The sequence below is a fragment of the Arvicola amphibius genome, chromosome 5 (genome assembly GCF_903992535.2).
Source record: "Arvicola amphibius chromosome 5, mArvAmp1.2, whole genome shotgun sequence".
NCBI lineage: Eukaryota > Metazoa > Chordata > Mammalia > Rodentia > Cricetidae > Arvicola > Arvicola amphibius.
Window position 1 is genome coordinate 32,664,811 of NC_052051.1, and position 26,802 is coordinate 32,691,612.

The 26,802-nt window shown below is 47.1% G+C and overlaps 1 protein-coding gene and 1 long non-coding RNA gene across 8 annotated transcripts; one reads left to right on the forward strand and one right to left on the reverse strand.

The window, feature by feature from the left end:
* Positions 1-844: 844 nt before the first annotated feature.
* Positions 845-21,618, forward strand: LOC119815487. 7 transcript variants are annotated; one of them, XR_005285516.1, is made up of 5 exons: positions 845-2,854; positions 3,444-3,656; positions 4,338-5,724; positions 7,175-7,256; positions 10,696-12,977. It is a non-coding gene; the product is annotated as an uncharacterized LOC119815487 (long non-coding RNA). The 7 variants fall into 7 exon arrangements; XR_005285519.1 differs by lacking the exon at positions 7,175-7,256 and having other exon boundaries at positions 4,338-4,638; positions 5,634-5,724; XR_005285520.1 differs by lacking the exon at positions 7,175-7,256 and having other exon boundaries at positions 845-2,338; positions 2,755-2,854.
* Banf2 (BANF family member 2) lies at positions 12,406-21,833 on the reverse strand. Its single transcript, XM_038331625.1, has 2 exons — positions 21,708-21,833; positions 12,406-12,552 (listed from the first exon to the last, which is right to left on the reverse strand). Exons 1-2 carry the CDS (start codon positions 21,831-21,833, stop codon positions 12,406-12,408), a joined length of 273 nt encoding a protein of 90 aa, XP_038187553.1.
* Positions 21,834-26,802: the final 4,969 nt, after the last annotated feature.

The following is a 26,802-nucleotide window of genomic DNA, read 5'->3' on the forward strand; positions in this document are numbered from 1 at the left end:
CATACATTTATTTTTATTTATTTGTATATGGCTGTTCCGTGGCATGCTTGGGAAGTCAGGGGACAACCTGTGGGCAGTTAGCTGGTTCTCTGCTTCTATCACGTGGCTTTTGAGGATTGACCTCAGGTTGTCAGGTTTGGCGGCATGTGCTGTTACCAGTAACCTGTCTCACCAGCCCCCACGTTTTATTTTTGAGACAGGGCCTCACTCCATTGATCATTGATCACATCCAGAGATCATTGATCTCTATATCCCAGGGTTGACCTTGAACTTGTGATTCTCCTGCCTCAGCCTCTCTGGAAACTGGGATTTATAGGTCTGTACCAGGCTTCATCTGCTACTTTTCAAAGATTTAATGATGAAAGGAAATTGTTTAAAAATGTGTAAATGTGCCGGGCGGTGGTGGCACACGCCTTTAATCCCAGCACTCGGGAGGCAGAGGCAGGCGGATCTCTGTGACTTCGAGGCCAGCCTGGTCTACAAGAGCTAGTTCTAGGACAGGCTCTAAAAAAGCTGCAGAGAAACCCTGTCTCAAAAAAAAACCAAAAAAAGAAAAAAGAAAAAAAATGTGTAAATGTTTAAGGCAAGACGATGCTTGCTTACTCTGATCTCAGCTTGTTTTGTAAATTGCACAGACGCACATGCTCCACCACAGAGGGCTCTTGGAATCATGATGCTGAGTGGAAGGAGCCAGAAGGCAAAGGCCACATAACACAGGATTCCATGCATATGAAGTATCTGGACAAATCTGTGGAGATGGAAAGCAGATGAGTGGTTCCTGGGGGCGGGGCAGATAGGCGGCGGGGTGGGGTGGGGTGAGGTGGGGTGGGGGTGGGCAGTGACCGTCCACAGCCCTGCTGTTGGCTGACTGGAAGATGCTGAAATCGAATTTCAGGGAAGCCTGTGCGGCTCTGCTGTGCACCTTCACGTGGTGAGTTTAATGTCAGTCACATGAGTTTTATTCTAATAAAAGTGCCCTTGAAAACGCACGGTGAGGCTAGCAGGACGGCTCAGCACATCAAGCCACTGGCTGCCACGCCTGGCAATCAGAGTTCTGTACCAGGACCCACATGATGGGAGGAGTGGAAGGAGGATCACCAGTTCCCGCAAGTTGTCCCCTGAACGCTACATGCCTGCCACAATGTGCTTGTGTGATTCCCCCAATACTTAGATTATTTTTTGTTTGTTTGTGTTTGTTTTTTAAAAAAACCCATTTGGAAAATGCGTGAAAAGAAACAAACTCTTTGATGACAGGACTATCTTAGATTGTTGATCTTTAGTACCCTACTTTTCAGCTTCCACAATGAGAATGCTGGTTTTTGCTTGTGCCCACATACATGTTTCCAGAATGTCATAATTTAGGGAAATACATAAAAGACCAAAGGAACAATTATTATAGAAAACGAAGCCTTCTCACGGATGGTCTGTAATTCCTACCTTGGCCCCTAAGATGGAGTCATGTGTTGAACACATTCCTGTCGCTATATCACAATGCTGGAGGCAAGCAAGTTACAAAGAGAAAACGTTCATTTCAACAGTTTAGAGGCTGCCAGTCCATTGTTATCGGGCAGATAACTTTTGACCTGGCCTGGCACACACTGGCACATCGTGGCAAGTGCATGGTAGAGCTAACTACTCACTTTGAGACAAGGAAGCAAAGAAGGTGGAAAGGACCAAGATTCCAGAGTCCTCTTTGTTATTATCACACTCCCGGTAACCAGGATTCTTCTCTCAGGCTCCGCTGCCTCTCCACAGTGCCGCTTAGGGGCCAAGCTTTCGACACACGTGCCATTGTGCAGGACACTCAAGATCCAAAGTGCAGCAGGATGCTTGCCTCCATTGTTCCCACTCTACCCTGTCGTTAGTCCTGTGAACAATTTTTTAGTGATTGTGATGGGATACTTCTGAGCCAGGGCATTTAATCACCAGTGCAAACCCCTCAGAGCTTTCTCCCTGCTGCACCATCTGTGAACACTCAGATGGGGGCCACTGTGCCAGCTCCGTCCTAGAAGGAGAACAAAGTAACAGGCAGGATGGCCATGCCATAGGACTAAGGTACAGAGCTTTGCTGTTTGAAGACACTGAGGTTGCGGTGTGAACTTTAGACACTGGGGTTGCTGTGTGACCTTTTCCTAGAAGGTGTAAACCCTGTCTGCTCCCCCGGATAAGGCACCAATGACAGACCAAAGTAATGCTCCCACCCAAGTCCAGCTTGGTCAGCCAATGAGTCTATTGATCCGCCTTCCAGAAGTATGGGTGAAGGGTGACTTATAGGAATGCAGGTGATCCCTGGCATGCGCAGATGAACTCCTGCTTCTATTAACACTCAGCACTTCAGGTACTCTCCTACTTCCCAAGACCTTGTGCAGCTTGGGCAGAATAACATAAAGCTAGGGAAAAGGGGCAGGAGAGAATGGCTGGAATCTCAGGTGACGGGCTGATTGTTGGGGACTGTGGACCCCCAGACCCTGACTTGCCTGTGACCTCCTGCCTGCCAGAGTAAACAACGTGTTTTCCTATGCTTGCGGTTGCTCTGAGCAAACAGCTTGTTTTGCAGCTGCTCTGAACATGAGACCTTCAGGAGTTTCTGATGTCTGTGGAGTGGTTTCTGGGGTGCTTGCAGCTGAGAGCTAGGGTGTGGCCATTAGTCAAGGACAGCCTATATAAGCTGCCCTGGAACACAATAAAGAGTCATTCGGGGCATTCTTGGCGTTACCTGTGTCTCTGTGTGTTTGTGTGTGTTTCTATCTCCAGGTCCTTGCCTGACTCGCAAACCATGGCGCGTGAGCAGGCGTTGCGCTACAGCTGATGGCTCTCCCCACCTCAGACCAGGCCTTGTTCCAGGTCTCTACAGGTAATCCAGATTCTCTGACTAAGATGGTGATGGCTGTTACTGGGGAATGAAGCGTTTTCAATGGGAGTCTCTGGTGGTGGTTGTTATCACAGCAAACCCAGACCATACTAACTAACTCAGGCAAACAGATCTGAGGAGATGCACTGTATTAGCTGACATCTGTCATCCCCTCCTCCCCCCAAATCAAGAAGTAAGCACGCATCTCATTGCTGTAGGGCATAGCACCTCCTTTGCTATTTAAAATGCCTTTATGTCTATTTTTGGAGCTGTCTTCAAAACAGAGCCAGGAGACAGCCCAGACAACAAATGCAGACCTCTGAAATGGCTTGTCCATGGTCCTGGCCCTGCTCAGTGGCATTATGTGCCACTTCCCTGTCTGGTGGCAGAAGCCTTCAGCCTGCTCCGTGCTGATCCAGGCACTAGGCCAGGCCCCGCAACACAGCAGCCAAATTCCTTCAGTGAGCGCAATCCTTAAAATAAGGCAGGCCTGGCAGAGGAAAACAGATGTTGAGTCCTCAAGAACCTGGTGGAAACGGGAAAGAAGGAAATGAGTTCAAGGAGATCATCACCCTCTTCTCTTTCTCCCAAGTGACCGTGGCCTTGGGAAAGGAGAAGAACTAGAGGCCGGGGAGAAAAGAAGAGATCCCCAAGTCTACAACCCAGACAAGGCAAGAGGAGCTTCATCTCCAATTAGAAAGGCAGAGCTGATGGGGTGGCAGCGGTCACAGGAGACTCCTCGAGCATCTGGTCTAAGGGCCCCGTTTGTCACAGTCCTAGAACTCAATGGCTTTGTGTCTCCAAGGTGGGAATGTCTTCTGTTGTTTTCTTTTTTTCTGAGTTACACAGTAACGGTGCAAAAATATCCAGATGATTTGTATTTGACATAGTACCGAGACTGAATGCGACTTTTAATCCCCCCAAATAGCAACCGCTGACAATTATTTCTTTCCATGTTTTGTGCATGTATCTGTCATAACCTAGCCAGAGTACATTAGACCATTTATAATCTATCTATCTATCTGTCTGTCTGTCTGTCTGTCTGTCTTCTATATATCAATCATATCATCTGTCTACCTATCTATCCTCTATATTATTTGTACTACTGAATCTTTCCCTAATGCCCGTCCACCTCCATGGTCCTCCATGGTCAGCTGGCACTGTCTTCCCTTCCGTTTCATTGCCACAGTATTGAGAAACAAGAACGATCAGATGAGAAGTCCTCCATCCCTCAGCATCTTCCCTCTGGTCAGCTACGGCTGTCCTCCATTTTCTAGGCCAGTCTCTCCTGCAGGTGCCTGGCCCCACGCTTGCTACCTACTCGAGGACATAGTTCCAGAGCCACCCACCCTTCCCTCACATCCCAGAGTTTTCCTGGATTCTCAGGGTGTGGCCCACACAGCTGCTTCCCTGGGAGTTCCTCTGATCTTGTAGTTGCTCTGCCTTCTCTGCAGACCCTGACCCTTGTGCTCTTTAATCCACCTAGGAGTTCCACCTTTAGCGCGGATCCAAAATCATCCGTTTCATCAGTCTGCGACTCCGTCCTGCTCCCCAGCCGATAACCTTTCCCAGGGTTCCTGACATCTCCTAACTGATCTGTCTCACCCTCGTCCTCCAGACTGTCAACACCACAGAGTAGCCCTTCGAAGACACACCAAATCATGTGACCATCCAGGAGCTTTCTGTCTGAACCAGAGTGAAAGCCAAAGTCCCACGGATGAAGAACCAGGACCTACACAATCTGTTCCCGATTTTCCCCTTTGCCTTGCTCATCTTTGGACTCATCAGTTGAGCTCTCGCCCCAGGGCCTTTGCACAGGCTCTTCCCTGAGTGTTTCCCCAGTTAAATGATACTCTCGGCCTCATTAGCATTTTGTAGACATCCTCATCCATTCGGATTTCGGTCTGTTCCTATGAGTGCCACCCTAGTGTCCCTGAAAGCATCTCTAGGTCACCAAATGAGTCCCTACCACAAAGGGGGCTTAGCAGGCAGCAGACACAGCTTTGGCGTTAGGAAGACTTGGAGGGAATCAACTGAGTTGTGTTTTTGCCCCTCCATGGCCCACTCTGCTTCTACCACTTTTCTCTCTTCCTTTTCCTCCCCTTCTTCCTTCCTCAATCTCTGCTTATTCAAGTGGGACCTTCCTTTTAACAGTAAGCTTAAATGTCACTTTCTTTGAGTGACAAGACACAGTGCTGCTGTACATTGTAATGTTTTGACTGTCAGGGCCACTGTGAATAGGGTTTTGACCAGGTCTCAAGAGGCTCCATCTTCCTACCATGTGAATAAACACATCCATAGCCATTTTGCACCCACCCAGCGGGGCCGAAGGGAGGCTTTGCAGAGATAATATAACTTGTGGCAAGGGGTGGGTTCTGTTTCAATATTAAGTCCCATTGTCTTCATAACACACCCGAGGCAGAAACTGCAGGTGCCAGCACATTCCCCATTCCTGATTTCCTGGCAGTAGCCAGCCCCTGGGTTCCTTTGCCTTTCCTGTGAGGTACATTTCCCCGGTACCCCTCATATTTTTACCTGAGGATTACTTCTGGGGTGAGGGTTCTAACTAAGCCGTTGTTGGGGTTCCATCCACCCCCACATTGCTATATAGCTCCCAGAAGCCCGAAACTCTGACCTCAGCAATTAACCCATACTTTGAACCTTAGACACTTAATAAATTCTAATCAAAATCATTGACTCCTGGCCAAATCCAAATCCACTGACCAGATCCAGGACCAAGAGGAAGAGAGCTCTCCAGCTCACAGACATATTACTGCTTCAGATGCTGGCCAAAGCTCTCAGACAGCGCCATTCTCAAATCACGGACTCACCACCCTGCCAAGAGACACCATTGGCTGGATAAGGACCCACAGGTAAGCCACTCCTGGTGTGTCCTTTAAAATACCTTTGGGGACAGAGGGCTAAGATGACTCCACAAAGTTAGTTAAACTCTGAACACATTTGACGTTCATCCGCTGTCCTTCCTTCCCACACATTAAAGAGTGTGCAGGGCCTAAGGGTCATGTGGTTCGGGGCTCAGAGGCTGGAGAAGATCTGGCCTAGATCAAATAAACTGCTCTCTGGGGGTCTCTAGTAGCAAACAACTGTTCATTCTTTCCTGAGGACCATGAGGGGAGCAAGCCCTTAGGACACCAGAGCTCCAAGGAGACCAGAGAAGACAATAGGCCTTTTATTTCATCCTGACCACACCGTGTAATTTACATATGCTATTTGCATTGATCCACTGTGCGAGGCAGCAATATTAACATTACTGTCTTGTGTTGTAGAATATTATTTTAAGGTGTGCTACATTTGTGTATGCTGTGGCGCATTTGTTTAATGATGTAAAGATGTGTTGCTTTTGTTTATGCTGCATTTAACTCTGTGGAGCTGTGATTCATTGCCCGTCTACAACACCTGATGGTCTAATAAAGAGCTGAACGGCCAATAGCAAGGCAGGAGAAAGGAAAGGCAGGGCTGGCAGGCAGAGAGAATAGGAGGAGAGATCTGGGAGGAAAGAGAGAAAGAGAGGAGCAAAAGGAAGAGGACTCTAGGGGCCAGTCACCCAGCAAATCATGGGGTAAGAAGAAAAGAAAGATATATAGGATAAAGATAAAAGTCCAGAGGCAAAAGGTAGATGGAATAATTTAAGTTAAGAAAAGCTGGCTAGAAACAAGCCAAGCTAAGGCCGGGCATTGATAAGTAAGAATAAGACTCTGTGTATATTTAGTTGGGAGTTGGGTGGTGGGTCCCCCGGAAAAACAGAAGAGTTAAAAAAGTAAAAACAAAGAAGTACATTTTGGCATTCCAACGAGGGGAACGAGTAAAAGACAACACAGCTACAGCCTTGCCCTTAGTTGGGGGAGGAACCTGAGGTTCAGTGGAGTTGAGTAGCTCTCTCCTGGGATGAGGCGGTGTGGTCAGCAGAGGCAGAGCTCAGAGCCGTATCCTACTAGCTCTGAAAACAGTATTCTTTGCCTGGCCCTGGACTCTTCAGGTGTAGGTGCATTTGGACTTTGGCAGGGTAGAGTCAATCGTTCTGGACTAGAAGGAAGGTGTCAGTTGGACATTGCTGCAGAGCCAACTGCCCCAAACACCAGCTGCCGTAAATTGCAAGCCTTGATTCTTGTAAGTACATCTGTGAGCCAGTGAAGGGTTGGCTGATCCACATAGGGCTACATGGGCAGCTGCTGCAGCCTGGTTAGGCCCTTGGTCCTTGCTAAGTGTTAGGGTAAGCTCAGACCCACCTGAGATTCAGTCTGGGGCCCAGGACAAAGAACCAATTCTTATTTAAGGCAATAGTTCTTCTCTGGGTGTCTGTAGGGGCTCAAGAGAGTGAATCCTCAGGATGGGTGAGGCATCATGGCAGCTCCATATCACTGGCCAAGGCAAGTCACATAGCCAGGTGAGTAAGTCAGCAGGATGGAAATCACCTTCTGCCTCTAGATGGGAATTGCAAGATCACGTGACAAAGGCAGGCTTCTAATAGAAGTGAAGACTGGATACTTTTGCTGAAGAATGTAGGCCATTGATTTTATCTACAAAGAAGACAAGAAAATCAGTACAAGATAATGAATTAGAGATGAAGGAAATTCCTTGCCTTGAATAAGGTTTGGGGAACCTTATTATTCACTCTATCTTACAAATCATGTTATACAGGAAAGAACCACACTCTTGCCTTCACTGTATAGGGTCCCTCTGTAGAGGCCCTCTAGTTTTGATGACCTCATATTCTTTAGGCTTCTCATCTCCCTTCCACCCCTATATGATTCTAGATATTGCTGGTCCAAGGGATGGACTTCAGCAGTGTTGGGGGAAGTGGAAATAGACTGAGCTACAACCACCTTTTCTTTTCCTTTGGAGTCAGTCAGCTCCTGTCTTCCAAATGAGTGACTTCTAAATACATGACCATTACTGGGGAATTATTCCAAGGATGGGTTATGAAAAGGGAGCACGGCCGACTGGGTGGTCAGTCCCTGAGGTCTCAGAAGGCAAAGCTGCTTAACTCCTATTTTCTCCGTGGGGAAAACAAAGGAAGAGGCGCTGGAGTGGGCAGGCTCTTGTTGATATATCCCAACATATGAGGTCAGAAAGGTTATCAGTGAGGCATTCTGGGAAAAGTATAAGGAGCTTAATTAATATCAGTCTTGATGAGTGTGATCTTTAAAGCTTTCCCATTTCTTCTGAATTCAGAAAAGACCTATCTTTCCTTTAGAGGTGTGTATGTGTGTGTGGGGTAACATGAACTGCTTTGGGTGTAGTGGCATTTAAATTTTATTTTAATAAATAAAGTGTGCCTGAAGATCTGAGAGTAAAACAGTCCCACTGGTCAGCCTTACAGACCAGGTAATGGTAACACACACCTTAAATCCCAGTAACCATATTAGTTGCTATAGAAACTGGGCGGTGCATACTTTTAATCCTAGCCCTAGAGGGGATCATAAAACAGGAGGAAGCAGATCTCAATACACAGTCTCATTCTGAGATTCTTGGAGGCAGGATCACCATTTTGGACTGAGGTCGAGGTAAGAGCCAGTGACTGGCTGCTTTGCTATTCAGATCTTCAGGTTGAACCCCAATTTTTCTGAGTTTTTATTAATCATGCTTCATTTGGACCATGAGATATGTTTACGCTTAGGATGTAGGACTTCCTGGGAGAGGCTTTACCCTGGCTCCTTCCTGTTGTGGTTAGTATGGAAGACTATTTCTAGAGAAGGGATCTCCAACCACCTAAGTTACAGAGTGATGATGGGGGCTGCTCTCCTGATGACATGTAACAGATTTGTAACATGAAAGAGAAGTCAGTCTTTGCTGCCCAAGTCACTCTTGAGGTCACTGTAACAGGGCAGCTCTGCCCGAGCTGGCTGATGTGGGACAGCTCAGAGGAGCATCAAAGAACTTGGGATGACAAAGCTGTGACCTTGAAAATTCTGGCACTAACAAAAATTGACACATGCTGAAATATACAAGAGACTATGCTTATGGGAAGACTGTAAAGGTTATAAAACTTAAAGAAATTGGAAGTATCAATAAAACCAATAAAATAAATTGAGGAAGAAATTCAATATAGGTCTTTTTACTTTTATAGTGGGAATTCTCATCATCTATCATTAAAAACTGGAGTTGAAACCCAATGATACTATTTCTACTCCACGTCATAATTTCAACTTTTCAACCTTTATTTTTACATGTATGAGTGTTTTTGCCTGCATGTAAATACGTGCACCACATACACGCCTGGTGCCTAAAGTGGCCAGAGAAGGCACTGAATCCCCTGGGACTGGAGTACAGATGGTGCCATGGGAGTGCTAGGACTCGAACTTGGACCTCTGGAAGAGAAGTCAGTGCTCCCAACAGCTGAGTTATTGCTCCAACCTAACACTTTGAGTTTTTAACCAAGAAAATAAATTTTCTTGCTGGGCCTCAAACCAAGGTCTCTTGTACCCTAGGCAAATACTCCACCATTGGACTCCATCCTCATGCCTGTAAGACCTTGATTTAGAAATGTATCACTATGTCTAATGATGAAAGGAATTCAGCAAAATTCAGTATTTTTTTTTAGTTCTACTTTTCTTGACAAAATAAAGCTAATTGCCAACACTCTTGTCTTAGGTTGGCTTCTCTGAAAAGCAGACTCACACACTAAATTTGAATATTTTGGGTGGCACAGGGGAGAAAGGAGGGATGATGGCGAATTGTGTCAACCCAACAGAAGCTAGACTCACTGCCAGATGGGCTTCTGGGAATGCCTGTGGAGGATTTTCTTGTTCATTGAGATGGGAAGACCTGCCCACTGTGGGTGGCCGCATTCCCTGGCTGGGATCCTAGACTGTTTAAGTGGAGAGAGGAAGCTGCATGCATACATTACTCTCCTTGACTGAGGGAGCAATGTAAGCAGCTCAAGCCCCTGCTACTGCTGCAAACCTTCCAGATAGACCATAATCTGGATCTGTAGGCCAAATAAACCCTTCCTCTCCTAAGCTGCATTTAAGATGTTGTATCCCAGCAACAGAAAAAGAACGCTAAGACAGGAGGGATCCCCAGGAGTCACTCCCTGCAGGGTGTGAAGTAGAAAGAGAAGGGTATAGATACAGGGCATCAGAGAGAAAATGGCTACTTTGGATAAGTGAAGTTTGACTCTACTGGGGTGCCTGTCATACAGCTGCCCTGTCCAGACGACAAGCACACTGTTTTCCATTGACTTCATCCATCCACGGGTCCCTCTGGTTGTTGACCGCACTGTCCCTTCTTCTATCTCTGTAGACTGCTCCTGCAGCCAGAGAGCAGCCTATGTCCTAGGAGAAACTGTTGAATTTTATTGGAAGAGTGAATGCCAGCAGGAGAAGGCATCAACAACATTGAGTAAAACCTTTCAGAGTTTAAAAAGCCTGTGTAGCAGATTAGCATCAGCTGAATTATGCTGAATTTAAAAAGCCAGCCTGAAAAGGCTACACACCGTGTTATTCCATTTACATGAATTTCTAGAAAAGCCAAAACTTTGACAGAAAATCATCTTGTAGCTACCAGGAGCTGGGAGTGGGGGAGGGGATGTTTATGGAGAGGCAGGACCGTACTAAAAGACAAGCTTCATTGTGTGGAGTTGTACCTACCTCCCCTCCCCCCCCCACCCCCCACCCCCACCCCCAGCGATAGCCTTACAAACACGTCTGCATTTTTTGCTGTCTCAAGGAAGAGGGATCGCTCCCAGGATGCTTAATGACTTGTTTCTAAAATCTAGACTCTGAAATCAGGCAGAAGAGACACAGCATGAGTCAGAGGCTAGGTGACAGGAAGCAGTGTGGTATTGTCTCTGCCTCTGTGTTCCCTCTCTCCTGTCTTCACAGGCCGTACCATGAGCAGCCCTGTGGAAGGCCCAGTGATGAGGAACGGAGGCCTCCAGCCAACAGCCATGAGAAGGAGCCTCCTTAGAGATGGCTCCTCCACCCTCGTCCTAGAGGAAGCTACCACCCGAGCTAACAGTCCATGACCGCATGTGCCCAAACCAGCTGAGTCACCTTCAGGGTCCTATCCCTAAGGACCTTGTACATAGGCTGAGAAGTCCGAAATGGTGTTTCCAATTTTAGCGTTCAGATTTAAGACTACTTGCCGATTGCTCATTCGAAACCTCTAAATCTGGAACATTCCAGAAGGAGAAATCCAAGTTTGAAGTATTTCAGAGTTTTAAAATTGGTATTGTCATAGTACGGTGTGTAGTGCTGGTGTCCCACAGCAAGCATGCCAGGTCAGCTTTTGGGAATTGTCGGCCTCCTTCCCCCTTTGTGGGGGCTCTGCGGGCAAAAAGGTTTCTAGAACTGTATGGTACAGTTGCCACCCTTCCCACTCCATTCAAGATTCTGGTTGTCAGCTTACTCTGCCTGTAACAGAATTGGTGTTTGTTTTAAGCTGCTGTGTTCTGGGGTAATTTGCTATATAGCAATAGGTGTCTAAGACACCAGCTGAAAGTTTAATGTTCATTTTTATAACTATGCATAGGTCACGTAAGTTTTGGAGCACTCGATTTGGCTTTATGTCATCTGAAGTGAGTGATGGAGCTTTCTGGGTGTGTTTCAAGGTGAATTTGGGTTTTCTTGTTTTATTACATTCATAAACCCTTGTGATGCTCATGCATCTGTAAGGAAAATACATATGGTGGCTCATGCCTGTAATCACAGCTTAGCAGCTGGAGGCCAGCTGAGGCTACATAACGAGTTCTAATCGAGGGAGACTCTTGTCTCAAAAATTAAAAAAAGAATATTAAAAAAATTAAAGTCTGTGTGTAAGCGTGTAAAAGTTGGGGAGATGATTCAATCAGGAAAGTGTCACGTGTGGTAGTTTGAATAAAAATGGCCCCCATAGTCCCATAGGGAGTAGCACTATTAGAAGCTGTGTTGGAGGAAGTGTCAATGAAGGCCGGCTTTGAGGTCTCTCATGCTCAAGCCGTGCCCAGCTTTCTCTTCCTGATGTCTGCTGATCCAGATGTAGAACTCTCAGCTACCTCTCCAGCACCACGTCCGCCTGTGTGTTACCTTGTACACAGTGACCACGGGAACCATGATGATAATGGACTAAACCTCTGAAACTGTAAGCCAGTCCTTTATAAAAGTTGCTGTGGTCATGGTGTCTCTTCACAGCGATAGAAACTCTTTACGACACCACGTAAACATGAGAGAGGCTCTGGGTTTGGATCCCTGGCACCCACATCCAATGAAATCTGGTATGGTGGCTCATGTCCAGAGACAAGAGGATTTCCTCATCCTTGATGGCCAGCTAGCTTTGCCAAATTAGTGAGCTCCAAGTTCAGTGAGAGACCTTGTCTGAAAGTCTAAGGGTGGAAAGCAATAGGAGGAGACAGCTGTGTCAACTTCTGGTGTCAATCAGCACTTCTCCCAACAGCAGGTATCCATCACACACACACACACACACACACACACACACACACACTCATACACTCAAACACAAATGATAGGAAAAGTAGAAACACAAGCGACAAGTTGGAGCCTGGGTGTAGGTGGTGACTGTCGTTTATCTGGAGTAGAGTGGCCAGGCCCGGGTGTTTACAGGAAGCAGGAACACCACTTCTTCAGGCAGGTGGAGCTCTGGCGGGCTTCATGCTCTGTGGCCCCACAGCAACAAATGAGCCACCTCTGGAACTCTGCCTCGTTCTTGTGCATGAGAAGGAACTGTCCCAGCAGGATATAGGCCTGGGAAGAAGAACGTGTGGGGGGAAGATGGGGTTATCAGAATCCCACTCAGAAGTGCCTGCCCTCCCCCCACCATCGGTTGACAATCAAAGGTTAGGGTGCGGGTCAGACCAGAGGGGTCGGTCGTCAGGTCAACTCCTGACAAACCCCGAGGAAAGGTGAGGTCAAGTTAATTACATGTGTCTCTCAGACCTGGTCTAGCGGCTGTCGTAATGCAGCGACCGCTAAGCCTTGTCCTCAAACTTGAAAAAAAAATTCTCAGGGATCTTGTAAAAGAGAAGTCTCTGACTCAGTATCTAAAACTAGGGTGGGGTTCGAGACTCCCCATTTCTAATAGGCTCCCAGATGAGGTTGGGTCAAAGACTGTTTGGGGAGGATAATGGATAGGTGACTAACATACCTCTGAGCTACTTTTAGGCCTGTCATTTAATCTCTCCTGGTGGTGATGGTGGTGGTGGTGGTGGTGGTGGTGGTGGTGGTGGTGGTGTGTATATGTGTGCTCTGGGGACTAAATCCAATATCTTTTGTGTACTAGGCAAGTACTTTACCAACGAGCTACATCTGCCATTCAAGTAGTTCCTTCTTCAAAACACATAAAAGCCAAGCTAGAGTGTGACTCCCTAGCCCACTGCTTTCTCAACCTCAACACTACTGGTATGCTGGATGATTCTGCATCATGGGGACTGTCCTGTGCATGGCAGGACATTTAACAGCCTCTATGCTGTCCTCTGGATGCCAGTAGCCTCTTCCCCAGTTTCCAAGACAGAGCAATCATAAGGATTTCCAGATATTGCTGAGAAATCGTTCTCACTTGAGAACTGCAGGTGTGGCTGGCAGGCGAAGGGCCAGGTAGCATCCAGTTGGCTTTGCAAACTACCTGTGTGATCTTAGTAACTCGGTGGAAAGGAGATTCCCGGGACTGGAGGCACAGGGCTGCCCTGCCCTGCCCACAAGGGTGTCACATGGGAAGGCAAGGGAAGACACAAATGCTGAGGAGAGCCAGCCCCGTAGGAACAGCACCTACGGCATAAATCATGCTTAACCTTGAACCCCTTTCTCAAGCCTCAAACTGGAGCTGTATCACTGGCCTCTTTCTCTCTTTGAATGAGCTTTTCTGCCTCGCAGACTGGGCAACAAGCTCCCAATTTCCCTGTCTTTCCAGCCTGTGGACAGCCAAGGTGGAGGCTCTAAGTGTGCGAAAATAGATAATAAACAAATCTCCTCTAATAATTATATATATAGTCTCCTGGTCCTGTTTCTTTGAAAACTCCTGATAGTATGACTTCTGAGAATGTCTGTGGATGAAAACACCACATGAGCAAAGTATAATGACACAGATGTACGAAAATGTCACCGCAGAAGCCATTACCGTGTATGCTAACTCTAAAACTAAATTTAGAAAAAAATTAAAGACTAGGGAAATGGCTCAGTGGAGTAAGAACATTTCCTGCGCAAGCACGAGGACCTGAGTTCTAGTCCTGAGTACCCCCATAAAAACCTGGCTGTGGTCGTGCGTGTACCTCTAACCCTAGCATTGTGGGGTCAGAGATTGCTGGGGTCTGCTGGCCAACTGCCTAGCTACAGGTTCAGTGAAAACCCTGTCTCGGGAAAGTTAGAGAATGGTGGAGCAGAGCAGCTGACATCCTACTGTATGTACACCCATGTGTATGTAACACACATCACACACACACACACACACACACACACACACACCCCAGAAAGGAAAAATGTCAGACACACATAATGCATATACACTAAGTCCACCCTGCTTCCTGGTTCTATAGCAATTTCGCCGTCAGGAATTTTCTGCCTACTTCCCCCCCCCACATCTTCACATCTTCACCAGGCTGTTATTAGCAAGGAACAGGGGAGTCGAGCCCTGAATGGAGATAACCACTGTACGGTGGAGGCTAGATTTCACGACACAGTATGTATCCATGGCTGGGGCCTGGCCCAAGGGCTCTCTAGTCTAGAATGAAGGAGAGTCAGCTTCTATCCACACCTCCAAGTTCTGGGCCCTTCCCAGGAAAACCTACGGTTGGCTGTGTGTTGACTTTCCATTGCATAAAACAAAGCATAGTTTATAATAATCAAAGGGAACGTGTGTGCGCTGTGTGTGTGTGTGTGTGTGTGTGTGTGTGGTGTGTATGAAATCAAGTAAAAGCTGAAGCCTAGTCACAAAGGTGCTTGAGCATTATAGTGTGTAGGCTTTAGTTTATTATTTGTAGTGAGCTGGATTAAACCCAGGGCTTTGCACACACTAGACGAACAATCTACCACTGAGCTCCCCCGCCCAGGGTTTAATTTTAGATACTGGCCAGTTGTTGAAAAGAGAAAGGAGCTCTGGACTTGCAGTGATTTTTAAGGCACAGCTTTATTTTAAAAATAGAAAAGCAAAATCCAGCGTCTTAGCATGATCTCCTTTTTTTATCGGTATCCTCCCGTTTTCACTGGTGGATTTCGCTGAGGTGGGTTTAAGTCAGTATTCTGAAGCACTGGCGTTCACTAAGCTTTCACTGAGGACCGTGCTGCAGTTGTTGGCGTGCCTAGGTGAGTATTACAGGGTGCACTTAGAGCTCACACGGGGAGAAACATCCGTGAGATTTGTCACAACACGCTGTAGGGCTTAGGGGTTCAGCTCAGTAGCAGAGTTCTTCCCTCGAAAGCACAAGGCCCCTGATTTGGTTGGTCCTCAGAGCCAGGAGGAAGAATGACAAACAGCTAGAGATACTTCTGAGCCCTTTCGGCAAGCCATCCTCTTAAACCAACCTATTTGATCCTCATGGGTGCTCTGCCCACCCATTCATTAGAGGGTGTCCTAAACAAGGAACTACTGAGAGGTTGAGACTCCCTCCTCTGCCCACCCTGCTCTTCCATATCCCAGCCATCTGTAATCTAGTCTGGAGGCAAAGACATCCTCTGCCTGTTTCTGAGGCTGGCTGCGGCCTCAGCTGGTGTAGTAATCAGAGCCTTTGCAGCCTGCAGGGCTCAGCAGCCAGGAAGCCCAGGAATGCGTGGCAGGCAGGGCCCAGGCAAGCTTTCCAGGAACGGGGCAGGCAGAAGGGTCTCTGAGCCAAGTTGCAATCTGAACATCCCTCCTTCTGGGCTTTCCCTGGAGTCCCACCCTGGCATCTTCCAGAGACTGCAGAGATGGACTGCCTTGCTTTATCCTCTAGAACTTAATATTGCTCCTGAGTGAAGGAGGAGCCCATGGCTCTTGTTGTGGCCCCTGCTCAATGCCTTCTTGGTTTCCCCGCTACCTCCAAAAAATGAACCCCTAACCAGAAACCCTGAGGTAAGGAGGGTAGGACAGAAACACAGACACCCCAGGCAGGACTTTCTACCTCTATCACTCTGGCCAGGGGCCATGCCACAGCCTGGGAGTAACAGATGGTAACTCAAGGGCAGACTTGTTCTCCACTCCAAGTCCACACAGGGAAGCTCTGCCAGGGTCTTCTCCCAAGTTGCGTGACCTGGTCTCTTATGACTGGTATCCTAGTTAAACTGCAGCTATTTGGATCTGCACAGAGGCTGATCCGTGTAGTTGCCTTGGATCTTGCCCAAAGAACATCCATAGACCCCTTTTAATGCTATGCTATCTTAATACATTTACACTTGATCTTAGCCCAGACTGGGAAGCGCTAAGCCTTAATACATTTAAAGAAAAGGTCTCATCTTGTCATTCTGTGCTGCACACTAGGTAACTGGCCCTAATCAGCACTCATTGAAATGTTGAACCTTCATCATGGTTCCTGGCCTTGTCAGACTGAGATGAGCTGTCATGGGTTCTCTTATGATCAGGCTTCTAGCACATTCCCTTGCCCTCAACCAACAGTTCCCGAGCCCCAGTACACAGTGTGCCTCCCGTTGTTGCAAGGCATTGTGGCGACTGTATGACCTTTCTGGTTGCCTTTCAACAAGCATGCATGCTTGGGTCTTCAGTAGACAAGTCCAGGAGCGACCTTGCAAACCTGCTGTTTCTCAGTCACTCCAGGCTTAAAGTACTGAGCCTTCAGTGTGAGTGCTCAATCCATAGCAGGTTCTGGCCCTCCTATCTCTTCTCAATGCTCCCAAGACATGCTCATATTGTTACATTAGCTTTCACTGGATCCCTTGTATTTTATCTCACCACACTACGCAGAGTAACGTCCAAACTTAAGTGACTGGTCCCTTGCAAGATTCATGTATCAGATGGTAGGGCCCAATGTCAGCAGAGGACAAGAGAAATTGGGTCTCTCAGGAGAAACCTGGGGACATGAAGAAGGCAGCAGCTGGTAGTCTTGGGGCCTCCTGGTCCTGAGTTCAGCCTTCTGGCCTCTCTTCAAATTACAACAAAGTGACTTTGGGATGAGATTGGCCATTTGAAGGACCCCATGTTGGAAGAGGGTGGTTCATAGATGCTCATGCTCACAGTCTGACTGTGTGGGGGGGACAGTGGGTCAGGAGACATAGCTCCAGCCTGGCTGTGACAGATCCGACACCATGTGTGTGACGGATTTTCCACTCACAGTGCCCCTTTCTACCTAGCAGCTCTCTTGCCACATTTAAATATTGACTAGTATTGTTTAGGAGAAATAATAAATGAGCCAGCCACATAAGTAATTTTAATCTTCTAGAGGCCACAGAAGGACTGAGAGAGAAGAAAAAAAAAGATAACATGCATTCTGATAATATACTTTGTTTTCTTCCATATTTTCAAAAATATTATTTCAGTATGTAATCAATAAAAAATGTTTTGAGATGTTTCACATTCCTTCTTAGGGGAAGACTTTAGCATCAAAGAGCATGTTTGATGTTTTTAACTCATCTCCATGCAGACAAGGTCTTAGCAGACAGAGGACCAGTAGCTAACATTACATTTAGGTCCTCAGGCCAAAGCTGGTTGCCCCAGTGAACAGCAGGTGCTGAGTAACCAGAATGACCTGCCACATTTTTTGGCCTCTAAGACCCCTGAAGAAGTTCAGGTGAGTCAATAGTTAATGCTTTCTTAAAAAAGGAAAAAACCTGTGTGAGAAAGGAGGAAGAAAACGGGGGAGGGGAGACAAAGCAAGAGAGAGCAAGCAAGTGTAGAGGGCGTGTACATGGGCGCACACATGTGGAGGTCAAAGGACAACCTCAGGTGTCAATCATTGCCCTCCAGTTTGAGACAGAGTCTTGTTTGCCACTGTGTAAGACAGGAGACTCCTGTTTCTACCTCCCAACTTGCGCTCTGTATATATTATAGACATACACCAGCATACTAGGCTCTGCATGAGTTCAGAGGATCATACACAGGCATGGCAAATAATTTACCTCTTCAGCCATTTCCCCAGCCCATGTTTTCTTTCTGAAGCCAGGCTTCACAGTGTTGCACAGGCTGGTCTTGAATTTATAGGCTGAAATAACTCTCTTGTCTCAGTCTCCCAGCTCACCGAGACTACAAGCACACAGTCCTGCACCCTATGAATTAATAGTTTTAAAAATCATGGTTTCACCATGAGAGGTAGACCAGTAGTCCATCTCCTATAGTCAAGGCTCTGGGGGAGATAGAGGCGACACACATCCCCCTTCTTCATGCTAGCCGTCTGCTAAAGAGATGGAAGTTCAGCCCAGGGGCAGGGGAGAAGGCCTTAGGACTGGTGAGAGTGAGGGGAGATATCTGCTCAATTCAGGCCACACCCCTAGAGAGACAGACGTGTGAGGGCCTCCTTGCTGTCTTATTAATGACTTCTTGCTCTCTGCATTCAGCAGCCTGGTAGCTTTGGAGAGAGCTGGTGGCCAAGTAAAGAGCCGAGGCAATCAGGTATGAGCTGAGACAGTCAGCTGGGAAAAATGCTAAGAATGTTTTGCGAACAAGTGTGGCCCCTGAGGCAACATTTGTTTAGGGCAAAGATGAGAACTCAGCCTGGGGAGAGAGGAGGAAGAAAATGATGGTCATACAACAACAGAGGCTGGGAAAGACAGAGGATGGATGAGGCCCTGAAAGACCCTTCCCTGTATACAGGTCCCTGTGGGCAGAAAATGAATATCCCCATGGGCTGCATTTTCATCGACTAGCCCCGAGATCCCTGCCTTATGGAATCTGCTTACTCTGGATGCTGTCATTCTGACTGTGCCCATAGACCCATCAATATCCTGATGCATTTGTTCGTCTTGTAGGTGACACACCTGTGCATCCCCCTGGGTATTCTTATGGGCTCAGTCAGGGTTTGATGGGTCTCACGAGCTGATGTGGAATATAACTACCAAATCTTCTTTTTTTTTTTCATAACTGCCAAATCTTAATCTAAGCCCTTCCTGCTGGGTATAAGTGCATGAATCTTCTTGTATTGTTTTCGACAGTACAATGAGTAGGGCCATTCTCTTTCCCACTGGGGACTTCAGAGAGCCAACTGCCAAAGCCTCTGCTCTGCATTTTTATTTTGCCTGATTTTATCACTTTATTTGTGTGGTGTTATATCTTAATGTTGTGTCGGATAAGGAACCCAGGTCCTCTCAGGTGCTGGACAAGCACTACCACCAAGCCACATCTGTCAGGCCTCCATCTGCCTGACAGAAACTCAAAACAAAGGCCAACAATTACCAGCGCCTCTCAGTGTCAGGAGTCAGTAGCTCTGGGAATGCCCAGAGCCTTGACTGGAATGCTGGACACTGTGCTGGTCAGCTGGCCATGAGCATTGAGAGAGCGCTTGTCTGTGGACCAAGATGTCCATAAGTACTCCCTGTAGTCCTGTGTGGGCAGACCAGAGTCAAACTGAAAATGGTCTGTTTATTCCCTCATTCCCTCATTCCACATCTGTCTCTGTACTTCTAATCCTTACTTCGAATAGAGTTGAGGCGGAGAGGGCCAAACGACAGGGCCACAAAACAAAGCAGAAGTTGGCAGGGAAGAGGATGTTGAGTTTCAAGGCACAAGAAATGCCTGGGGAGTTGAGGCTGCTCTTTGCGGAGGCTGCCTGGCCATGCCTTTGTAGAAATGCACAGAACTGCTGTGTGTAGTGGCACATGTCTGTAATGTACAGGAGAAGGAGGTAGAAGAACCACAAGTCTGAAGCCAGCCTAGGCTACACAGTGACTTTCAGGCCAGCCTGAATCCCACAGCAAGACCCGCAAGATCCTATCTCAAAAGAACAAAACAAACCAGAGTCATAGAACTATGTGACAAAAATATAAGATCACTGTACACAATTATACCTCAATAAGAGTATTTTTAAAATAGTGAGCATAGCCGGGTGGTGGCGGCATATGCCTTTAATCCCAGCACTTAGGAGGCAGAGTCAGGTGGATCTCTGTGAGTTCAAGGCCAGCCTGGTCAACATGAGCTAGTTCCAGGACAGGCTCCAAAGCTACAGAGAAACCCTGTCTTGAAAAACAAAACAAAAAGTAGTGAGCATAAAGGAACAACAAAGAGAAATTCATTATTATAGAAACATAGATAACAGAACAATGGACATCTTTGGGGATGAGGTTCGCTCTGGCTGGGAGGTCTTGGAGGCCACCTGGGAGTTGGCAAGTGTCCAGTTCCTGGACCTAGGTGGTGGGCACATGAGCATATCTGTCTATGTGCAAGTGTACTGGGCATATTTCATACTGTGTGTACTATACACGGTAGAGGAATGTGTTGCTTAAGCTTCACTGTCCGCATGTCTGGATTTAGAAATCCCCTATAAGACATTCCTCTGAGTTTGTCTATGAAGCTGTTTTAAGAGAGAATTAACTGAATGTGGGGCAACCCACCCTGAATGTGAATTGCATCAGCCTATGGATGGAGGCCCAGGCAGAGTAGAAGAGGGCAAAGGGGAAAGCCAGATGAGCCTTGGCATTCTCCTTCCCCTGCTTCCTAGCGATGTCAGGGACCGTGCCTTCCCCATCATAATGACTGTATGGCTTTGAACTGTGAGCTCAAATAAACCTTCCTTTGTGTTAGGTATTTGGCCACAACCAGAAGAAAAATAAGTAATGCAAAAAAAAAAAAGAGAGAAAAGAACGATCATTTCTTTAAAGAAAAAGATATTTAATTGAAAAGTTCTCCCCCTAGTCAGATTTGCCTCCTTCACTTAGCTGCTTGAGAATGGTCCTCCCCCTCCATCAGGGAAGAAAGCATCAAGTCCCCTCAGCCATGTGGCTCCACTCTGACAGGTACCACAAAGTGGATCTCCACTTAGCTAAGTAGGGGGTGTGAGTTCACAACAGGTAATAACAGACACAGTGTAGCATGTTAGTCAGAAGCCATGGGCCACATATACACAAACAACAGTTCCTGGACTCTAAATGTTTTTGTTATATTAGTAACTTGGTCATTATGTTAATGACATTGCCCTTGGAAGGGAACATCATGGGATCCTGATTAAGAAAGCAATTTGTATAAAAAGGGCATGAATAGGGCCTTGGGGGATATAGCTTGCTGCAGAGGATGTGCTTAGCAAATGTCCTTTGAGGGTCCTTTTATATCCTCTGGCTTCCTAGTTCACCCTGCAATCTCCTCACACCAGCTCCTGCCATCCTGTCAGGCTATAATGCGGCTGGGAGGGTCCTCACCAGAGGCCAAACACATAATGTCACCCAATAGTGGATTTTTAATCTACAAACACTTTTAGCTATGCAGAAATCCTTTCTTTATAAAGTCCACAGAGTCAAGTATTTTGTTACAGCAATGGAAAGTAAGTAATCCATCCCAATCCCATTGGCCATCACTGAGGCCATTCTTGGGCTTGGAATGAATCTTAGAATAACTCATCTCCTCATCCAGGTGGAGCACCCAGGCTGCTGGCTCTCAACATAGCATTGGCAAGCAGGTGCCCTTAGAAAGGCAAGCAGAAAGCCGCAGGCCCTTTTCTGGAGGAGGAGAGCGCACTCACCATTGGTCCTGACAGTTCTGTCCCAGACTTCAGTAGCAGGCCTGGCTCTATCAAGCCCTGAGTGTTTGAATACTGAGCTGATCCCATCAGCCTTTGACGCTCTGCACAGAGACAATTCTATTTGCCATCATTCACAAGCCTGGGAGGCTCCTAAGCACATGAGGTCAGTGGCGGTGAAGTCCTTGGCACTCTGCCAAGTGGCAGCTTTTTTTTTTTTTTTCTCTGATGGCTACTCACTGGGACATGTGGCAGGAGCTGCCATCTGGCTAGGGAAAGACAACTCTAAGAAGAAGAGTTAGAGAAGAAAAAACAACGCACCTTGTCGAAACCTTTGGTGACCAAATTGATGGCAAGTTCATAGCTGATTCCATCCACCCAGGCCACATCCTTCTCCCCAATGGGTTCAGAGAGGAAGGTTTTCAGCCTGGGAGACATGTGCTCCATCTCCTGCAACAGACGGGTGAAGGAGAAAGTGTTAGGCTATGTCCCATTGCTCATACTACAGTGGACACTGGGGAAGTCTCTCCGTCCAAGGGATGGAGGGCTACAGATGGCAGACTGGAGTCTGCCATTCGGCATCTACTGGGGGCTTTCAGACGCCAGGTGTGCTGTCCTGTGCTGGAGGCCTTAACACTTCCGTTCCTACCTGGATGGAGGAGAAGTGTGCTGACGGCTGTGGATGAGTTAGATTGGTCCAGCCCCATGGCAACGGAAGATGAGCTAAGGGCTAAGAATTCCAACTTTTTCACTCAGCCCACTTAAAGAAATGATTGTCACACTGGTCAGGTGACTCTGGGTAAAGGCACTGGCCACCAGCCTTACAACCTGAGCTTATGCCTCTAAACCCGGATGTGGTGGCTCAGTTTTAAGTGTCAGCTTGCCACAATTTGGAGTCTCCCATGAAGAGAGCCTGAATGAGGTATTGGCTAGATCAGGTTAGCCTATGGGCATGTGAGTCTAAAGGGTTTGGACTGCTAATCGATGTAGGAGGACCTGGCCCACTGTGGGCAGCACTGTTTCCTAGGCAACGGTTGCTGGACTATATAAAGGAGGAAGCTAGCCGAGCGGGCAGGTAGCCTGAGTGCATTCTTTCTTCTCTGCACCGCTCTTGACGCTGCTTGAGTTCCTGCCTGGACAGCCCCTCAAGGACGGGAAGCTGGAACTGTAAGCTGAGATCAACACTTCCCCCGAGTGCTGCTGCTGCTTATCCTCGTATCTGTCACAGCAACAGAAAGGAAGCTGCCTTCTGACCTCCACTGCATAACGTGGCATGGACCCACCACCACCGGAATGATAAATAGAAAGTTTTCAAAGAAAATGCCATCAAGAAACACATTAAAAAAAAACCCTGCTTTTCTTTGCCTAACTAACCTCTCCTTTCTCTTAGCCCCACTTCTTTATCAAGACTGCTGGCAGCAGCCCATATCCTGAACCTCTCTTAAGAGATGTTCACACAGGGGCTGTGAGTGGCACTCAGAAGTAAAACACTTGTCTGATGGTCATAAGGCCCTGGGATGGATCTCCAGAAGCTAAAACAAACAAGTGAAACCGCCCAACAGCAAACAAACAAACAAACAAAAAACTCACGCTCTGGACTCTGTCACAGTTTGAAATGTCCCCCACCAGCTCATATTTTGAATCCTTGGTCCCCAACTTGGGGTACTATTTTGAGGGCCATGGAGCCTTTAGGAGGAAGGGCTTTGGCTGCAGAAACTAGGTCTCAAAGGGCCTTTGCAGGTCCTACCCACCACGCTTCTAGCCTGTATTCGCTGCTTTCCAGTCAGCTGCAGCGTGAGGAATCCCAGCCACCTGCTCCCACCACCAGGAGCTATTCCCATCATACCTTTCCTACATCAGTGGACTGGAAAGTTTCAGAAACTGTCAGATATCTTGTCATACTCATTCAAAAAAGAAAAAAGATATATGCCCCTGGCTTTCTTCTCACCCAACTTTATTCAACCCAAGCCCCGAGCCAACTGAATGGGGTCACTAATATTCAGGTATGCCCCCCCCCCCCGCCCCGTCATTGTCTTACATGCCAATCATCTCTGGAAACACCCCACAGACACCAGTTCTGGACACCTTTTAATTCAGTCAAATTAGCACAAATGGTCGAGCGCCTTGCCTAGCATTCCCAAGGCCCTGGGTCAAATCCTCATAACTGGAGAATCTGGGGAATATTCATTGCCTCCTAGCGCTAGCTCTATGAGCATAAGGTCTTTGTCCCAGCATAAGCACTTTCCTTGCTGCTCTGGTTTGAACCTCTCTTCTCAACTGATCCCACCTTTGAGGCTTGTTCATGGCAGCATCCTTTTCTTGATGTCAATCTCTGTTTCGATTTGTTGTGATTTGAGGGACAAAAAAAAAAAAAAATCCAGTTTAAAATGGCTCACACAAGATTTAATTAGTACACGATATAAAAAAGGCCATAAGTGGTCAGTTCTGTTTGGGGCAACACAGCTCTCTTGACTTAGCCTCCATTTGTTCATCAGCTCAATGCTTAGCTTAATTAACTCTTCTCAGAAACAAGCTGGTTGTACAAGGGCCCGCCTTGGCTTTTGCAAATGGCACTCCCTCCTCCCTCTAAGGCCTTAACAAACGCTGTCTCTACTCTACCCTGTCATCCATAGGGCCCCACAACAGACATTCTGGCCTGAAATGCATGTACTTCCTCTAGGATTGCAAAGCTCATGAGCTGCCTGCGTGGGGGTGCCCGATCAAAAACTGGGATGTTTACCATGTTGCTAGGAATAATTACTCAGCATGAGACTAGGGCAAGAGATAATCTCCCGCATAACCCCTCAGTTGATCATGAGGACTCAGAAGCTGTTGTTACCTCCTCATGGCCCTTCTCTCCCCACCACAGCCTGGTGCTTAGGGTACCATGGCTGGCACATGGTAGACACTTGACAGCATAAATGTGTGATCAGATGCAGTCTCTCCATCCCCATCTCCCCTCTCCTGACCTTTCTGAGAAGCAGGTCTCTTGAAAGACTCCTTGTCCTCTGGTTCATTTTGGAACACCTTGAGTTGAAACTAAATTCTTTGAGAAAGGATGGATCCAGAGGCTCTGATTTTTTAGAGGGCTCTGTGAGTCAGGAGACCCTAGGAAGGAGAGAAGACGGGAGAGGCTGTGGAGGGTCCCCTGACACGGCAACTCAGATCGTTAGATGCATGAACTCCAACAGCCATATGGAGGGACTCAAGCCCTCTTTTTATCTGTGTGTTGTTTCCTAATACAAAAGACCACCTAGGGCCAGCACCAGCAGATGAACTCCTCAGGACCCTTGGATCTACAAGGTGACAGTTGGAATTTGTGGTCTGCTGGGGCCCAGGCCAGGTTCAGGGTTTATGACTGAGGAATAGCTGGGAAGTCCTGTGAGCCATGCTAACTTTGCTGAGGGAAAATTCCACCTACTATCCACCTTAGCCATCTGTGTTAAGATAAACCTCACCCACTGGACCTAGGAACAAATGGAAACTACCACAATGTTATCAGGGCGCCAACCCCATCAAAGACCCGAACAATCACTGTGTTTGTTTTTCCCACAGCTGAGCCCACTCAGCTCCTTGAAATACCTCCAAACACCTCCAAGGGAGACAGCAGGAATGGCTCTCCTCTCAGGGCTCACAGCAGTCAAAGGTCTCGGCGTTCTTTAAGGTGACTGCAGTGGATCTCACTCGGGGTCAATTGGCTTCACCGTCTTGGTTGTCAAAATGGGAGGCCAGTGGGTAGGGGGTGCTACCAGCATCCAATGGGCAAGTCCACAGACACTAGAAACCTTGCTCAGGACAGTCCCCACAGTCTAGAATTATCTGGGAGAGTGGTGGAAACACAGGTAGATGAACTGATGATAGGTGAGGGTAGACTTTGTGGGGAAATGGCAGGATAGCTTTGAGGGGCACTGAGAGAAAGCAGAGCTATTTGGAAAGAGGAGACACCAGTGGCGAGGGGGTTCTTTCAGAGTCTTTAGGGTACCCCAGCCAATGCTCACACAGGAACTTTTCCTTTATAAACAATGAACCTGGCCTTTAGCGGAGAAGAGAGGGAGAGAAAGGAGAGGAGGGAGGAGGGAGGAGGGAGGAGGAAGGGAGGGAGAGAGGGAGGGACGGAGGGAGGGAGAGAGGGAGGGACATAGGGAGCTCTCGGGTTCAGGTGCTATTCTATAGACCACCACACACATTTTCTAAGTGGGTGAAGATGCAGATAGAGGGCCCTTATCGGCTTAGGCAAATACTTGATTCTCATATTACATGATGTAAAAGAATCCAAAGGAAAGTCAACTGGGTGGGACCATGCTAAAAGGGCACAGTGTTGTGCTACGAAGTATCTTCTAGCAACTGTTAAGGACTTGAGACACTGTAGGAAAGGCAATTCAGCTGTCTTTCTGAAGCTCTCTTGGTCTAGGAGAATAGTTCTAAGACATCTGTCTATATTGCTTTAATGACCTTTATGTTATTACCAGGGGACCGTAAATGCTGTGAGATTGTTCCGTTATTACTAATAATGATAATTGTTTGGTCCTAAACCACTATACATAGTTGATGGGAATGTAATCAGCCTAACCACTATGAAAGTGGTTGTTTGGAATTTCCTCAAAAAATAAAAACAGAATTACCACATGGCCCAAATATACCTACCACTCCTGGACATATACATGAAGGAATCTAAGCCAGCATGGCACAGACACCTGCACGCCCATGCTTACTCTGGCACTATTCACAGCCACAATACAGAGCCATCTTGGACACCACCAACAGGTGAATACATAGAAAATGTGGTATGTATACACAGTGGAGTTTCACTCAATTATGCCATTTGCTATGGGAAAATAGACACAACTGGCCTGTTAAACAAAACAAGCCAGACGCAGACAAATCATGCAAGCATTCTCTCATATACAGAATCAGATTTAAAAAAAAAAAACAGTTGGGGAGGGGGCGACTTTTGGAAAAAAAAAGAGAATAGGAGGGGGAGGAGGTGCCAGGGAGAATGTGATCAAAATACATTACATGTTCATCAAAATCCCAGCAAAATTCTTCAAAGACCTCGAACTTCAACTCAACTTCATATGGAAAAGCAAAAAACCCAGGATAGCCAAAACAATACTGTACAATAAAAGAACTTCTGGAGGTATCACAATCCCTGACTTCAAACTCTACTACAGAGCTACAGTACTGAAAACAGCTTGGTATTGGCATAAGAACAGACAGGAGGACCAATGGAACCGAATAGAAGACCGGATATCAGTCCACACATTTTTGAACACCTGATCTTTGATAAAGAAGCAAAAAATATCAAATGGAATAAAGAAAGCATATTTAACAAGTGGTGCTGGCATAACTGGATATCAACATGTAGAAGAATGAAAATAGACCCACAAAACTCAAGTCCAAATGGATCAAAGACCTC